A 17,253-nucleotide genomic window follows, 5' to 3' on the forward strand; every position below is an offset into this window, starting at 1 on the left:
CGCCGCCGCTTCCCGCCCGGCCCCCCGCGGCGCCGCCGGGTGCGCCCACGTGACTTCCCGGGCGCGTCCCGCCCCCCCGCCGCGCGATACCGGGACCCGGGCGCGCGACATCCGTCCCGCCGGGCGAGGGCGCGCAGGCGCGGCGCGTGGCGGCCCGTCGGCGCTCCCGGCCTGCCCCGCGCGCGCTGACGTCGCGCAGCCTCGTCCCCGCCGACGCCGCCGCCGCCGCCGCCGCCGCCGCCGCCGCCGCCGCCGCCGCCGTCGCCGCCGCCGCCATTGGAGTCGGCGCCTCGTCAGTGCGTCCCGTCCGGGCTCCGTCTCACCGCGCCGCGCCCCGCGAGCGGCCCGCGCGCCCAGCAGTCGCCGCCGCCGCCGCCCGGCCGGCGTCCGGGGAGGAGGCGGCGGGCCCGGGGCCGCGAGAGCGCGGGTGACAGGCCCGGCCTCGCGGGGAGGCCCGAGCCGGCGGGCGCCCCGGCCCCGCGCCGCGCCGCGCCGTTCATGAAGCATGTCGGCCACCAGCGTGGACCCCCAGGTAGCGGGGCCCGGGGGCGCGGGGGAGGGCGGCCGGGGGCGCCCCGGGGCGGCGGGGCCCGTTCGGGGCCGGAGCGCGCCCCACGCCCGGGAGGGGTCCTCGTGAATAACTTTGTGTTTCCCTCTCCCCGGGGTCCCGTCTGCGCGCACGACCCGGCCTGCGGCGACACAGAGAACAAAAGGACAGGATACTAAAGGTGAGCGAAGTTGGCGCGGTCGCTGCGGGTCCTGGATGGAGGAGGCGGCGGGCCATGTGGGGGAGAAAAGGTCTGGGAAGGGCGTCTGGAGCCGGACGCTTCTCCTCCGTGTGCTTCCGGGAGATAGATGTTAGGTGGCGATACCGGGAGGTTTAGCAGCTGGAGATCGGGGACTTTTCAAGGAGAAGTAAGTAAAAGGGTGGCGGGAGGCATCGGGTCCTCCCTCCCCGCTGCAAGATGGTGGACTTGAGTGGGGGAAGGGAGGGAGGCAGGTGTGCGGGGCTGGCCCCGGGGGCCCTGGGGAGCTAGCTGCGCACCCCAGTAGTTAGAGCCCTAGTGAACCGGGCCTCGGGAGTCTCTCGTGATGTGCTGGCTTAGGGTGAACCCCCGAGACTCCCCGTCGTGAGAGCCCGTAAGTGACACTTCGTGTTTACTTGGAAGACTTTTCAACCAGTGTGTGTTACTCGGGTGTAACCAAATATGGTTCATCATGTTTTAAGACTGGAAAGGGCCCAGCACTTTATTTACCTTTCCTTTCCTTTTTCGGCTGAGCGTTGAAACAGCGGAAAGTGAGTGGAGAGCCGGATAAAAATGAGCTCGGAAGCGTCTTTCGGTTACAGCCTGGCCCCCGCTGCCCGGGCCGGAAGCTCCCGGTTCTTCTCCGTCCCCCCACTCGCAGTGAGGCCTTTGCAAGCGCCGTGGTTGCCTCCGTAGTCTGCTCAGGCCACACCATCATCCCCGAAGCCCAGTTACAAGCTCTTGGTTATTTTGTCAAGTTCTACCAAATTATGATCAAATTTTTACCAAAAACATGAAATTGTTGAAAGTTGTGCCTTACCGTCCTAATCGTGTAGACGTCAGCTGGGTACTGTGTTCTTTCTTAAGTAAAAGCAATTTTTAGAAATCGAGGGACGTAGGCTTTACTGTCTTTGATTTCCATGCTTAAAGGTAATTTTTTAAAATCGAAAGATAACATTTTGCAACTTCTTGTTCTAGTACAAAATGGTTCTTTGCATCAGAAGGATACAGTCCATGACAATGACTTTGAGCCCTACCTTTCTGGACAGTCAAATCAGGTGAGCTTTTTTGTTCTTTATTTTTTTTAAACCTGTATCTTTATGTTAGTTTTGAGTCTCGTAATGCAACTTTCCTGCCACGTTTCTGATTTTATCATCCTAAACAACAAAGAAGCACCACATACAGTACTAGCAACAGAGAGCGTGTTGAGGATGTGCTCAGAAGACTAGCCTTGAGTTAAACATGGGGCGTGAGTGTGGGGAAGGCGGCGCGCCCCGGGAAGGAAGGTCCCGCTGGGGCCGTCTGCAGGGGGACTTCTGTCGTCCTCAGCGCCTACGGCTCGGTGTTGCACCGCCGTGGATGCGGTGCAGGCGTGTGTCGTTGTCTGAGATTTCCCGGGGAGTTATTTTAGCTCTGGGCAAGGAGAATTGTGGTCCAGGAGAGCATCTAAGAATCCAGCTCCGCAGCCAGACTTTGGCCTTGGGTTCGGATCTTCACTCCGCTGCCGTGTGACACTTCCTCGGGTGGCTCGCCTCTTCTGTGCCTCACTGTCCTTTTGTAGAAGACTGGCTGTGGAGACGGCTGGGGAGTCGTTGGGAGGATGGCAGGCAGTGCTCGTCAAGCTCCGACATGGCACCTGTACAGGGCCCAGCAGGTCGTAGCTGCCCGTTTTTCTTCGGTGTTTCAGAGTTTCTCCACCGTGGCCCTGTGGGCATTTGGACGGAAACAGTCTTTGTTTGGGGGGCTGTGAGTCGTGGGATGCTGAGCAGCCTTCCTGGCCTCCTCCCCCTACACGCATACCGGGAGGACGAGCAGAAGTGTCTTGATGGCGTCTCCTGGGGGCTGACTTACACTGGGTAAAGCCACCAGGCTAGTTGGAGTTCAGGGTTAAGCATAGCGTCCACCACTTTTAAAACATACTACGCGTGTTCGCTTTGGAATAAAACCAGGCTTTGCCTCTTCCCTGGGGTGGAATGACATTAGTTTTCTTGCCAGTCTGCCCCTTTCTGAAGTGTCTTAGAACTTAAAACTTTTCCCTGTCTTCGTCCTTCTTTTTTTAAAATGTGTATTTTTGAGAGAGAGAGATGGAGAGAATCCCAAGCAGGCTGCACACTGTCAGCTCAGCCCGACCGGGGCTCGATCCCGCGAATTCGGAGAACATGACCCGAGCCAAAATCAAGAGTCGGAGGCTCAACCTGCTGAGCTCCCAGGTGCCCCTGTCCTTACTGCACTGGGCCAGTCTGCAGTCAAGGTGCCCAGGACACCCTTTCTAGAGCCCCTCCCCTTGCACCCCCCCCCCCCCCAGGACCCACCCCTCCTCTGGGCAGGGCCAGGTGGGGCAGAGAACTACCCTGGCCTCGGTGATGCATTGTCGGGGTAATGGCAAGAAGTTGAAGGAGTACTTTATTTTTCCCTTACGTGGTCTGAATGCTATGGCGGTATCGTGTTTTAGGCTTTGGCCAAAGAAAGGTGAGGGGAATCGTTTCACTCGAAATATGTTTTTATGAGGCAGGCGTTTTCATGTTATTTGGGCGGATTTCCTTAGAAGCAGAGCAGATGATTTTCTGTCAGGAGGGTAATTACGGCTGTTTCACCCTGGGGAAGCCAGCTCGGAGGACGGGGGTCGGGTGACGCTGCAAGGGACAGCCTTAAAACAGCCCTTTGTCCTGGGTATTGGTGTGCTTTTCAGCAAGATGGTTAATCACATTACTTAAGAGTAGATTCGTGATCTTTTTCGTTTTTTTGTTTATTTTGAGAGAGCACACATGTGTGAGAGCTGGGGAGGGGCAGAGAGAGAGGGAGAGAGAGAGTCCCAAACAGGCTCTGCACCGTTAGCCCAGAGCCTGACACGGGGCTTCAGCTCACGAAACTGACGTCATGACCTGAGCTGGAGTCAAGAGTTGGACGCTCAACCGACAGCCACCCAGGGGCCCTAAGAGTAAATCCAGGTTCTTGATTGAGAACAGATTTTCCAGACACGCCCAACTGTTAGAGTGTAGAATGCAGGTAACACGGGAGAGCTCTTAGAGCCTAATTTTCCTGGTCCTCTTGTTTTGTGGATGAAGAAAGGGGCCCGAGAGGCCTGGTTTGCCCGGGTGGTGGAGCCAGTTTGTGGCAGAGCTAGGTTCTGGACTAACTGGGGGGGGGAAGAGATGGTCTCTTCCATGCACACAGCAGGGGCTCGTTTGGTCCTTGTGTTTGTTGCTACTTTCTTCGTTCTGGCCACCACGCACGTGGCCTCCTTGCAGACAGAAGCCACTGGGGATTGATGACACCTCTGGGTTTGGGCTCTGCTGGCAAAGGCTTCTCCTGAGGACAGCTCTGTGTTTCGGTGTTCCAGCTCCCAGACGGGAGGCGCGCCATGGGGCCCGCCCGACCGCACGTGAGTGAGGGACGGCGGTGGCTCGTGTGGCCGGGAGCAGCGCACTTCAGTTGCCAGCACTGTGCTTCTCTTTATTGAGGTGTTTTGGACATGTGACAGGGGGCATGTATTTGAAGGGTGCCATTTCACAAGGGACTTTGCCTGTGTACCTCTGGGGCCGTCACCGCAGGGAGGATGGTGACGAGGCCGTCAGCCCCGTGACGCTTTTTTTTAATATGGGTGTTTGTAGTGGCAAGTTCGAGGCTATTTCTGTTTTTGTGTTTTATGAAGTTTTAATACCGGGACGATTTGGAAAGTGTTTACAAGCATGCTGTTCAGGCTAGTTCAGCTTGTAACGCCCCACAACGGAACCAGGGTCCTGGGTGCGGGAGGGCCTTTGGGCCCTCGGGCGTGCATTTGTGCCTTCCTGGTTGCCCCCGGGAGCATCCTGATGTAGCAGCCCTGCATCCCCTCTGTGACACGAAATACATGTTAGCTTTAGGAGATGGGTGGGGGGAAGTGCGGGGGAGCAGACGGGCTCTGGGTGGGGGCCACACGATGTGGATACTACGGACTGAACCGGATCACTCGGTCGTCAGCAGACGCGCTTGTTTGCCCAGGCACGTCTGTCAGAGACACAAAGGAGTGGAAGTAAACTTTTCTAGTTTATTTCTCGATTGTGTTTAGTTCGGTTGTGTTCTGAGTGTGATAGGATGTTTTCACTTTATGAGAAAGTTCTGCAAGTTTTCCTGTTCCCGTTTTCAGTGCCAAGCACCGTCATGGGTTTATGCTTATTCTTCTAGAAAGCTGTGATGCCTCTGACGCGAGGATCGACTTCCACTTTGAGCAGAGCCACTTGACGTGCTGGGGTGTGTTTTCGCAGTTGAGGGTGTGGTGGGCTCCCACCTCCGTTTCCAGGACCTGGTGTGCCCCATCCCAGAGGTTCCTTAGGTGGTCAGGTTGAAATTTGTACCTTCTCGCTCTCTGCAGAAAGCGTCTGGCCTCGGGAGGTGCTTCTGTTCATAAAAAGACCAGCTCGTCTTGAAAATCGTGCTCGGCTGTCATCCAGGGTTTCTGTCAGGTTTGGGGGTGGTTTTCACCCCGCAGCACAAGGCCAGGCTAAACTGATGCCCTGTTGGGTGGGCCACTTCATGTGGAGAGCCTGGGGGCCAGCTGGCTCATGGCTTGCTCTGTGCTGGGCAGTTCTGGCGGGCTCGAGCGACTGGGGGAGTTAGCAAGGAGCGCGTGGTCTTGTAGGCCGTGGCCTGGCGCGGGTTTCTTGTGGTCGGGTCCAAAGGCTGTGGGCTTCAGTGATGGCGCCCACTCAGTGGAGACCAGCCATCGTGGAGTGTGGCTGGTGGGGCCCAGTGGGGTCTTCACATACTTCTTGATGTCAAGTTGCTCAAAACGACGTGCCTCATGGGGCGCCTGGGTGGCTCAGTCGGTTGGGCGTCCAACTCTTGATCTCGGGGTTGTGGGTTCCGGCCCTGTGTTGGGCTCCGTGCTGGGTGTGGAGCCTACTTAAAAGAAGAAACTACGTGCCTCGAGCTGGACACAAAGGCAGAAATTCTCTGGCGTCAGAAACTGTGCTCCTTGCACGCGACCCAGCCAGCTGAGGGACTGCAGTCCTCTTGCACGGAGACACATGCAGCCAAGCCTGTGTCCCTGGGGCTTCCCCTGGGTGCACCTGCTGGGCCCCTTGCAGCTCTGGTCCCTTTGTCAGTCTTCATAATCGCCGTGGATACTTTCCACTTCTACATAATTTACTTAAGCGTAATTTCTAGCCGTTCAGGATGAGTTTGTTTTTTAACGTGACTGTACTTTACCAAGTGTGAAAAAGTTTGAATTTTAGAATAGGTTCATTATTGTGTTTTACTGTGGTTTTTCAACGAGAGTGATGCAGGGATCACAGACAGAGACTTGGTGGAAGTCTGTTTTGTCTGGAGAGCCCATTCTGTCTGTGATCTTGGACTTGGCCACAAGGAGGCGCCCGGGAGTCCGGTGTTTGTCAGTCTTTCCTCGTGGAGCCTCAGCTTGCCTTGAAGAGGAGTCCGCCTCGCCTCCCTGTTTGGGGGCCCTGCGTTCTAGCAAAGGCTACAATTAGACGGAGTCTCGTATGTGGGAGCGTCCGTCAGGGGGATGGTTTTACCCGCACTGGCCTCAAAAAGGTTTTTGTAGGTCCTGCCTCTTCCAGGACGTGCAGCGCCCCTGCCTCGAGCGGCTGCCTGCAGGGAGGGAGAGTTTCTGCCGCTGCAGCGCCTGCACCCGCACCCCCGAGACACCGGCCTCCAGTTGGCAGCCTCGGGGCGCGGTGGGTCGAGCCGAGGAGTGTCCAGGCGGCAGCACATGTGTCTGGAGCCCGCGCTGCGGGGCACGGCCTGGCCAGTCGGGGCCGCGGTCCGGTTCACCTATGCGGGGAGGAGAATTTCAGTTTTGCCGGAAGTTAAGGCCAGAGCATTTGGGCCCTATGTGCTGTGGACGGACGGACGGACTGATGGGGACCGCTTCCTGTGCAGCACAGCCCGGGAGGGAGGGGGTGTGGTCCGAATAGCAAGTGAGAGTAAACACATCCGGGTCTTCTCACGGGACGAATGACTGACCGCACGTAGGTTCGTACACTGACTTGCTTGGCTTTAGCGCTTTGAAGGCAAGACGGCCGATGGTGCAGCGAAGAGCTGCCGGGAGGACAGGGGTGGAGACCGAGTCAGGCTCACGGCGCTGAGGTTGCTGCACGCGGCCCGCCAGGTGGCCTGGAGCCAGTCGTGTCCCGGGGAGGACAGAGGTGAGGACGGACGGACGGACGGACGGAGGCCGTGGGCAGGGCTGGCGTGGGAGTGCCGGGCCTGGTGCGCGTGGGGACGGCTGCTGGTGGGCCTGCGGCCGCTTGTCAGGACGCCCCTTCATCTGGGGCCTTGAAGCGAGGAGTCTCCGTTCCTTTTGCTGTAAGAGCCGTAGCGTTGGAGGAAGATCTGTAGTCCAGGTGCTTTTGTGACTCTCCCGTCCGTGCTCACCGTGACCCGCCTGCACTGACGGGTCCCAGGAGGAGAGGGTTAGGTCCACTCAGGGCCACCACTTCTCTCCCAGACGCCCTCCTGCCAGGAGGCACTCCCGTGAGCCAGGAGGGTTCAGGGGTGCCGGCTGGCTGGCTTCCTGTTCCTGGGACGGTCCTGGCTGGAAGCCTCCGAGAAGCGCCTGTGCACAGCGTGGTCAGGACCCGGAACGCCAGTTCTGTCCAGTCCACAGCAGGACTTTAGATGAACTTGGAGGGACGTTGAATGGAGAACACAACGCATGATGGTTTGTGTCCTCAGTTACGTCCTGCTACGGGTGGGGCTTACCTGTGAGTCACGAGTGAGGTGCTAGCCCCGTGTGAGCCCCGTCTGTGGGTGCTGAGGTCAGGCGGCAGGCTTAGCTCTTGGGGCTGCCCCTCGCCTCACAGAGCACGCCCTCTGCCCGAACCTGGTGATTTGTTCTCCCTCCTGACCGGCCCCCTGGAGAGCGTCTTTGAGGGCCCAGGTTGGATGCAGGCAGACAGAGGAGGTTACAAGAAGGGGCCGGAGTCACTGACGTCCTTTCTGGGGAAGGTAGCTCCAGTTGTGCCGCGGCTTATGGGACATTGATGATGGGGCCGGTTCGTTGTCTGTTTTTCACCCACTGAGCATCTCCGTGATTTTTATTACTGGGAAAGTCCTTGCCTTTTAAAAAGTGATTTCTGCAGTTGGCTGCCGTCAAATGGAGCAGCCAACAGGCAGGAGCGGCGATGCCTGAGATCCTGCGAATCCTCGATGGGATGGGGCAGCAGGAGGTGGCAGTGGAGACCGACAGCCAGGAGGCTGGGTGACCGACGTCACGTGTTGGGCTGGGACTGCTGAGGGACCGGCCTGTTCTCCAGAGGGTCCTCTGGGGGAGCGGGGTCTGGAGAGTCCCACGCCTTCTCACGGTGGCAGAGCGCAAATGCTTGTTTGGCATTCTGGCTCTCCCTCCCTGGCGGCCTCAGCCCGGCTCCCCGCCTCTGTGGGTCCCTGGGACTGTGCCGGCCAGGACAGCGGTGTTCTCACGTGATAGTCGGTGCAGGGCTGGAGGAGGAGGTCTCTGGCCAATGCTCTCCTTGTAGAACTTTCTGGTTGTTTGTAGAGGAGGGTAGGGGAGAGGAGGGGGCCCACTAAGCAGTCAGAAAATGGTAGCCTGGGCTGGAAAGCTTGCTGCTGCCTCCACTCTTGTTTTCCTTTATGGCCTTGCCCCTCCTTAAGCCAGCTGCCCTGGGCTGGAAGCCTGCACCCCTCCCCTGCACCCCTCCCCTGCACCCCTCCCCTCCTCCTACCACCCATCCCTGCCAGGAAACCATCTACATCACCTGCCAGTGGCATGGCCAGGGGGCCCCAGCTGTGGCCAGAAGCCCGCTGAGTCTCTCCCCAAGGAGACGCCTTGCCAGAATGGCTGACCTCAGGTCTAAATCCACACCCTGGGCAGATTTCCTGAGATTCCGGAGGTGAGTCTCTGCTGCCTCGAGGGCAGTCCAGCCGCTCGAAAAGCCCTCTCTGAGGCTCCAACCGACGCACGGGTGTCCTCTCAGTAAGGAATCCCAGGTGAAGTTGGAGCCCGACGTGAAGGCTTCTCCAGCTCAGAGAGCAGGCAGGACACGGAGTCTTGGCCAAGGAGCCGGCCGAGGCCTCCGTGCTGCCTGACGCGCGGTGAGAGCCAAGGCCACGCCTGGGCCGTGGTGGGGATGTGAGATGGCGAGGCCCCTTTGGACTCGGAAGTGGGGGTGGGCTGGCAGGAAAGGCGTGTGGGAGGGGCCTCTGAAGCGGCCTTTGATAGAGGGGGTGGGAGGAGCCCGTGGGTCCGGCGGAAAAGGGTGTTGCCCGTGAGCCGGGACCCGCGGGGACCCGCGGGGACCCGCGGGAGCGTTGAGCAGTCAGGGGGGCTTGAAACCAGGCTGCCGGGCAAGCCGCCCTGTCGCCCCGAGCCCCCCGAAAGCCGTCTTGGCCTTCCCGCAGCTGTTCTCCCCTCCCGCCGTGCCGGCGGCGCTGTCCCGTGTGCGGGGTCGGCGGCGTCGCCGCTCCCCACTCTGGTTCCCTCCCGCGTGAACGGCGTGCTGCTTGAGGGTGCGGGAGTGGCTGCAGGTGGACTGCTGGCGGCCAGTGCCGGGGCGGCTGGGCCTGGTCGCGTCACGCGGACCCAGCACGCTGCAGGTGACCACCTGGCTGCTCTCAGCCCTTGCTGTGTTCTCACTGGGTGGCCTCGGTTCCTGTGGGGGGTGACGGTGCCGCGCAGCCCGCCTGGACCGAGGCAGGAAGTCTCCGAGTCGCGTCCTGAGAGCAGTCTAACCCGTCCCCGCTTGTTTTCCCAGAGTAACAGTTACCCCTCCATGGCGGATCCTTACCTGTCCAGCTACTACCCACCGTCCATCGGATTTCCTTACTCCCTCAGTGAGGCGCCCTGGTCCACTGGAGGGGACCCTCCGATCCCGTACCTCACCACCTACGGACAGCTCAGTAACGGAGACCACCACTTCATGCACGATGCCGTCTTCGGCCAGCCCGGGGGCCTGGGGAACAGCATCTACCAGCACAGGTTCAATTTCTTCCCCGAAAACCCTGCCTTCTCCGCCTGGGGGACGAGCGGGTCTCAGGGGCAGCAGGCTCAGAGCTCAGCCTACGGGAGCAGCTACACGTACCCGCCGAGCTCCCTGGGTGGCACGATCGTGGACGGGCAGACGGGCTTCCACAGCGATACCCTCAACAAGGCCCCCGGCATGAACAGCCTGGAGCAGGGCATGGTGGGCCTGAAGATCGGGGACGTCACCACCTCTGCCGTCAAGACCGTGGGGTCGGTGGTTAGCAGCGTGGCGATGGCCGGTGTCCTTTCCGGGAATGGTGGGACGAGCGTGAATATGCCGGTTTCAAAGCCGACCTCGTGGGCTGCCATCGCCAGCAAGCCGGCAAAGCCACAGCCGAAAATGAAAGCAAAAAGCGGACCTGTCATTGGGGCAGCCCTGCCCCCGCCACCTATAAAGCATAACATGGACATCGGCACGTGGGACAACAAAGGGCCTGTGCCCAAGCCTCCGGCGCCGCAGCAGGCACCGGCCCCCCAGCCTGCCCCGCAGCCCCAGCCGGTTGTGCAGCCTCTTCCCGCTCAGCCCCCCCCTTTGGCCCAACCGCAGTATCCGAGCCCTCAGCAGCCACCCCAGACCCGCTGGGTCGCCCCTCGCAACAGAAATGCGGCCTTCGGGCAGGGCGGAGGGGCCGGCGGCGACGGTAACTCTCCTGGAAGCGCTCAGCCTCATTCTGCCCCCAGTGTGGAGTCCCACCCCGTTCTGGAAAAACTGAAAGCGGCCCACAGCTATAACCCTAAGGAGTTTGATTGGAATCTCAAGAGCGGCCGCGTGTTCATCATAAAGAGCTACTCGGAGGACGACATCCACCGCTCCATCAAGTACTCGATCTGGTGCAGCACGGAGCACGGCAACAAGCGCCTGGACGGGGCCTTCCGCGCCGCCGGCAGCAAGGGGCCCGTGTACCTGCTCTTCAGCGTCAACGGGAGCGGGCACTTCTGCGGGGTGGCCGAGATGAAGTCGCCCGTGGACTACGGCACCAGTGCGGGGGTCTGGTCTCAGGACAAGTGGAAAGGCAAGTTTGACGTGAAATGGATTTTCGTCAAGGACGTGCCCAACAACCAGCTGCGGCACATCAGGCTGGAGAATAATGACAACAAGCCGGTCACCAACTCCCGTGACACCCAGGAGGTGCCCTTAGAGAAAGCAAAGCAAGTGCTCAGAATCATCGCTTCCTACAAGCACACGACCTCCATCTTTGACGACTTTTCTCACTACGAGAAGCGTCAGGAGGAGGAGGAGGAGGTGCGCAAGGTGAGTCTGACCTTCTCGCGCTCGAGCTCCGGGCGGACCGGGGCCGGGGCCGGGACCGGAGCCGAGGCCTCGTGCTCGCCGGCTGGGGCCCGGCGACCGCCAGGTCCCCGTGGCCTCGGGCAGGGCCAGCGGCGTCTGGGCTTGTCCGGGCACGGTCACTGGGGGGGGGGGGGGGGGGGGGGGGATGGCGCATAAGTGGGCGTGACCACGCAGCTTTGTGGTTCTTAGGGAACAGGGAGCCCTGGGGCCATGGTGCAGAATTCTCCCTGGACACTTAGAAATAACGCCTGTGGACTGGGGTAGGCCGGCGAGGCTGCTGGGGCCGTGGGGGGCTACAGGCCCTGCCTGACCCCCCAGGGCACCGCCCTCCTCACCCGGGAAGCTCTGGTCTGGAGGCCGTGGCTTCTTTTTCTCCTGAAAACCCATTGCCTTACAGGTTTTGGGACCTTGAACTCTCCCTCCGGGTGGCAAAGAGGAGGTGGGGGCAGAGTGGGTGTGGAACGCAGGCCTCCCCTAACCGGAAGTGAGCATCTAGAACCCGGGGTGCGAGCCGCGAGTTGGGCCTCCGACGTAGTGCGTTCCCCTTCGGCCACCGAGAACCTCCCGGAGCCTGAGCAGTTCCGGCCCGCTGAAGCGAGTCTGCCTGTGCTGCAGCGGAACGGGGCCCGTGGCCGTGAACTGGCCCAGGGTGGGAACAAGGACGACCAAGCACACTCTGTGAAGCTGGCTTGTCTGAGAGAGTTCATGCTGAGGTTTTTTCCTGCTGTTTTGATATCGAAACATCCTTTTTTAAATTCAGCGCCAGTTGACGACGGTTGGTGTGCGGTCCTGTACCGACAGACGCGTCACCCGTCTGTGAATGGCAAGCGTCCCGGAGCATTTTTAGCCGAAAGGCCTGTAGCCGATGGCGACGTTAGCAGTGTTAGGCGCTGCACATAGTGTAACCATCACGGTTTGTAAAAGTTGGAAAGCGCATTGGTCCTACGTTTGTAGGGAAAGGAGAGGGGCGTGTGATTCATTTCCAGTTACTGAGATCCTGTATTCTCGCTCTTTTAGGTGTAGAGTAAAATACCGAATTGCTGAATTTGCAGGGATAGAGCAGAGATCACTGGTCATGAAGCTTGGGCTCCTTGGTGGATTTCAGCCTGGCAGCAGGCTTTGTGTGGCTGTGGTTTGTCTCAGATACGCTTCCTGACTCGCTAGGTTCTGGGAGTTGTGACGAGGCTAGGGGTAAATTTCTGCCTGTAACCGGTTGCCGTTTTTAAGGGTCTGGGGTCCCAAACCTGAGTTGGCCAGTGGGGTTGGGAAGAGAGAGTGTCGAGTTGGTCCGTGGGAGGCGTGCCTGCAGGCAGACTCGGGGCACTCACGGCATTACGCTGTTCCTCCAGGGAGCTTGAGAGACGTGCGGAACCTACCAGAACTTTGAGCAGTGTGCTTCTTCCTTAGACCGCTGTTTGCGTGTCTCCAGTGGAGTTTAGTTGCAGCACTGTGAGGAAGGACCAATGTGGTTTCTGCCCCTATAGATGAGAAGCCAGCCGGGCGGATGTGGGGAGAGACTGAGATGCGTCACGGGCTCGTCAGACGTGCTCTGGGAAAGATGGTTCCGGGTGTGGTAGGAAAGAGACCCGGCCAGAGAGGACTTGCGTGGAGCAGGTGGACGCCGAGGGCTGGGCATAGTTATCAGAGGCCCGGGGCGCCTGCTGGCGTGGCCTGGCTGGTCCCCGCGGGGGGTGCAGGCCCAGATGGGGGCCACAGCCCACAGCGCGGCCCAGGGGACCTCACTTTGGAGGGAGTGTGCGTGGCGTATTCACTCCGTGTGTTCAACTCTTCTCCTTTTTCTATTTACAGGAACGGCAGAATCGAAACAAACAGTAAGGATGAACCAGTTTCCTCTGTGTTCTAGCGTCGGACTGAAAGAGTTGAAGAGAACGTGTGCTTGGTGCTGTTGTCTCGTGCGGGGCCCGACTCGTCGCACCTTTCGCTCATTGTCTTTCATTTTTGCCCAGATGGATCTGCGTTCGTTTGTACTTTTTCTATGGATTATCGTATTCTAGAACTCACTAATAAAGGAGTATGTTTTCCGTCAGCCTATCAATCAGACCTAATGTGAGATATAAGTATCCTTCAAAAGCAAACCAAACAGAAAGCCCTAATACATCTGAAAGGTGGTTTTTTGGTTTTTTTGGGGTTTTACGCAGAAATTATGTTCTTACTTTTCTAGTCAGTGTCCTTTAACATGTTTACGTGGACCTCATTTCTCAGCCCTTTGTTGCTTTATAGCAGACACGAGAAACCATGACTGGTTTTGGCGTTTACTGTCTTCTGTTAAAATACTTCTTTTCAAAATGTTGAAATCAACAAGTTAACGATCACCTCATTTGGGCAGTTTGCTATTTTTATTACCTGTTATCTGTCTAAAACGCTAATCCGTTTGATTTTTCTACTAGACGAAAAGATACGTTTTAGTTTTCCAGATGTGGTGAACGTGCCCCGTCGCACGGAGCGCCATCCACCCTCGAACGGTCTTAGGCGCCGCGGCCGCCGGGTCCCTCGCGCTGCTCTCCGCCCGGCGGGGTGGAAGCGGCGGCACGCGGAGGGCCGGGCTCAGCGGGCGGCCGTTCGAGCTGTGTGCGTCACCCCACCTGCCCCCCTCCTCACCCGACAACCCGACGCCCTTCTGAGTTTCCTGCCCACGATGCTGAGCTTTACACGTCCGATCCGCTGGTGCAGACGGAGCGGCGGGCGATGCCGCGGGCGTCGGTTTCACCGTGCGCGTCTGGTTTCTCTTTCCCGTTGAATGGGTAAAAAAAAAAAAAAAAAAAAAAAAAAAAAGCAAACAACAAAAAAAACCTTTTAGAAACTGAATTTGCTGTCCTGTTCTGTGGACCGAGGGACCTTGAACTGGCTGCCACCTGGAGTCCGAGTCAAGCATGACCATGGTGCTCACACCTGTCGCTCCGGCACGCAGTCTGCACGCGCCCACTGTAGGGGATCTTCCTGTTTAGAGAGCAGATACCTTCCGAAAACTATTTACTCCAAAAGACCCTCTGAGTTAAAGTTTAAGCTGTATTATTTAGACTTGTATTTAGAACGTGTCACTTTCTCTGAACTGTTCCTGCCTGTGTGGAGTCACGGACATCGGATAACTTTTCCTCTGGAGAATACAAGCCTTAATAAACAATACCTATTTAGCAAGTCTGGTGTCCTCATTCTTCACTCCCCTCTCACGGGTTGGTGGTGGTGGTAACTGCACAGCCAGCTGCGGGGGGAGGGGGTCGCTGCCCCAGAGCCCGAGCACGATTCTCCGCGTCCGAGACTCTAGTTCTCGTCTGCCGCAGGGGAGCCGGCGACCGAGACCGTCGATGTTGTAACTTCGCTCACCCCGCGCTGTGGTTTGTGGGAAAGATGGAGGGACTGTTTAAAGATCCGGTTACAACTCCGAGTTCGTAGTCCCCCCCCCCCCCCGGCGTTGTGCTGCAGGCCTTTTCAGATCTCAGCACCGGCCTCCCCGGACTGGCCGTCCCGCCCGCCTCCTCCCTCTGTTCGTTCTTCAGCCGCGGGCACCGGCACGCTTCCTCCGAGCCCGCGTGTGTGGCAGGAAGTCCCGTGCCTGCTCGGTTTGCTCTACCGTTGAGGTAAAATTCACAGGCACGAACTGTAAGAGGTTTGAAGTTTGAGGTAGAGCTGGCACAAAGGTACAGGATGTTAGCATCATCCCAGAAAACGGGCTTTCCTGGCTGCTCGCCCTGCCAGGGCCCAGCCATTGGAGTAAGGTCATGGCTGGTGAACACAGGGAGTCAGGCCGGGCCCTGTGCCCTGACAGGCCAGGGGGTGGGGGGGATTTTGCACTCCCTACCCGGTGAGTATTCTGCTAGTACAAATGTAGTTCCGTGTTTGCTCGGAATTCCTTCTGGGATTTTATTTTGGTAAAGTGCGTATTAGGCCTTGAGTGTGGGTTCCTTGAGCGCCATTTCCTTTCGTGTGGTCACCGGGCTCCTTTCAAGGTTAAGATTGGTTCCTGGCTTGCAAGGTGACTGGCTGAGGGATGACCCCACCTTCGGTTGGGTTTGAAGCAACAGAGAGGGTCTGGGGCTTTCACGGGCATGAAGGAAGGGGCCAGGCGTTTGTTACCGAGAAGCTGCGACTCGGTTTGTCTAATGAGATCAGTTCCTGATTGGCCTGTGTGCCTGGTCCTGAGATGTCACCTAGTCTGAAGGCTCCCTCCAAACCCTGCCAGCCGGACTGGCTCCCGGCAGCAGAGGTCAGGGGCTGCCTTGCGCTGTGTCACTTGAGGCTAAACATCCGAGGAAGGAAAGATCGTTGTGTGGCGGTGGGAAAGGGTTACGGGGATGCGTGCAATTGTGAGTGGGCCACGTTTTGCTCCTAAAGGGCTATGTGATGTCATATCTGCCCCCCCAACCCAGGAATCAGCTTTTGTTTTCCCCTCTGTCCCAGCCCGAAGCACGCCATTCACAGGTGGCGTTTTCGTGTGGCCGCTTAACTGACAGAGCGGAGTCCCAGAGAGAGAGTGCTGGCTGGGCCTGCCTGCTGGTGGCTTCTCCCCAGCCTGGGCTCCCGTGCCGCCTTGGGCTCCCTGTGGCCCGGGGTCCTCCCGCTCAGTAGGGCGAAGGCAGGTCACTAGCTGTGTTTCCTCGCTGAGGTCAGGGAGCGGGGTCCTTGTTGGGCCTGGCTCAGCGAGCGCCGCGGGCAGGCGGCCGGGCCCCTGGCCTTGTGCAGGTAACTCTCTGCTTATACCCGCTCTCCCTGGGGTGCCCCACGAGATCCATCACCTCGTGCTCAGCTTGCAGTTCCTTTTTTTTCTTTTTAAGTTTTTAAAAATGTTTATTTTTGAGAGACAGACAGAGCATGAGCAGGGGAAGGGGCAGAGAGAGAGGGAGACCCAGAATCGGAAGCAGGCTCCAGACTGAGCTGTCAGCACAGAGCCTGATGCGGGGCTCGAACTCACGAACCGTGAGACCAGGACCCCAGCCGAAGTCGGACACTCAACCGACTGAGCCACCCAGTAGTTGCTTTTGAGATGTGCATGTGCAGCTTTCCCCTCCCCCAAAACCTATGTGTTAGGAAAGGGGTTTGAACGGTTGTCCTGAATGACATTTTTACTGTAATTTTTTGTGGGGAGGAGGGTCATGGCGAATTTTTTTTGAGCTGAGGACACCCAGTGGACTGTCTCTTCTCAGAGAACATCTGTGTTTACTGGAGGGTCTGGGTCACCGAAGTGACCACATGCTGGGAAGTAACTGCTGAGATCCCTCCTGCCGCCTGGATGCAGGGTGGAGGGTCAGCCCTCCCGCAGATGAGGTCGCCCCTGCCTGTGTCACCTGCCCTGGCGTGAGGAGAGCGAGGAGCGGGCCCGGGCTTTGCCCCTGCAGTGACCTTCCGTGGGGCAGCTCCGGGAGTGGCTTGGGTGGTATCCCGACCTCCGGCACCCGTGGAGGCACAGGGGACGAGGGTCATCTCAACAGGTTCCCGGGGCCTTGCGCAGCCACACTCTGGACTGTCTGTGGGGTGTGTGTGCCCCCCCCCCCGCCCCTGCAAGAGTTCAGTCCCCCCTGAGTCAGAGTGACCAACCTCGCCTACAGTGGATGGAGCGCAAGGCTCGTGGGTGAGGTCAAGTACCCTCTGGACACATGCTGAGTGGCACTGGGGTGCACCTGCAGCGGTGACCCCGGCTCCTTGTCCCCTTCCTGCCCGCTTCAGGACAGACCCGGCCTGAGAATGGCGCATCAGCGGTAAGCACACAGATAGACGAGGGTGCCCGAGGCTGTGGCATCCCACACAGAGGGGGACCCACACGCCCAGGCGCCACGTCCCACGGGACAGGACCTTCCTCCCAAGTGCAGGGCCCCCGTGCTGACGGACGTGGGAGGCTGGGTCCCTGAGGCCTGGCCACTTGGGTGCTTGTGCGAAAGCACCTCCTCCAGGCAGGGAAAGGCTCCATCGCTTCCCGCTGCCCGTTCTGGGCCGTGGCCGGTTGGCAGCCTGGGAGGCGATTTCTGCTGTGACCGTGGCAGCACCCAGGCCTGGTCTCCCCCTGCCCCTTGCCCTCTGGGAGCCTGGGAGGGGAAGGGAGATGAGGGGACAGGGCAGCCCCTCTCTCCTCGGCCCTGCCTAACTGGCCCAGGAATTGGGGGCTTTCTGTAGGTTGCGGGGAGAGGGAGAGGACAGCCGCTCTCCTCGGGGCGGGGGGGCTGGTCAGGGTGAGAAGTGCCCCTGCTGTTCTCCAGGTGCCCCTCCTGTCCCCTCCCATCCCTCCC

General features: G+C 59.2%; 1 protein-coding gene across 1 annotated transcript; it reads left to right on the top strand.

Annotated features, from left to right (window-relative positions):
* Positions 1 to 387: 387 nt before the first annotated feature.
* Positions 388 to 14,173, top strand: YTHDF1 (YTH N6-methyladenosine RNA binding protein F1). The gene is made up of 5 exons (XM_047853619.1): positions 388 to 532; positions 704 to 728; positions 1,725 to 1,804; positions 9,458 to 10,978; positions 12,827 to 14,173. The coding sequence occupies exons 1-5, from the start codon at positions 506 to 508 to the stop codon at positions 12,851 to 12,853; spliced, it is 1,680 nt and encodes a 559-aa protein (XP_047709575.1). The 5' UTR covers positions 388 to 505; the 3' UTR covers positions 12,854 to 14,173.
* Positions 14,174 to 17,253: the final 3,080 nt, after the last annotated feature.

This window comes from Prionailurus viverrinus, chromosome A3 (genome assembly GCF_022837055.1).
Source record: "Prionailurus viverrinus isolate Anna chromosome A3, UM_Priviv_1.0, whole genome shotgun sequence".
Taxonomy (NCBI): domain Eukaryota; kingdom Metazoa; phylum Chordata; class Mammalia; order Carnivora; family Felidae; genus Prionailurus; species Prionailurus viverrinus.

Excerpts from the sequence above, each read along its gene's own strand:
- YTHDF1 (XM_047853619.1), top strand. The coding sequence starts at position 506 with ATGTCGGCCACCAGCGTGGACCCCCAG. Across the intron at positions 533-703 it reads CCACCAGCGTGGACCCCCAG|AGAACAAAAGGACAGGATAC; the intron begins GTAGCGGGGCCC and ends GCGGCGACACAG. Across the intron at positions 10,979-12,826 it reads AGGAGGAGGAGGTGCGCAAG|GAACGGCAGAATCGAAACAA; the intron begins GTGAGTCTGACC and ends TTCTATTTACAG.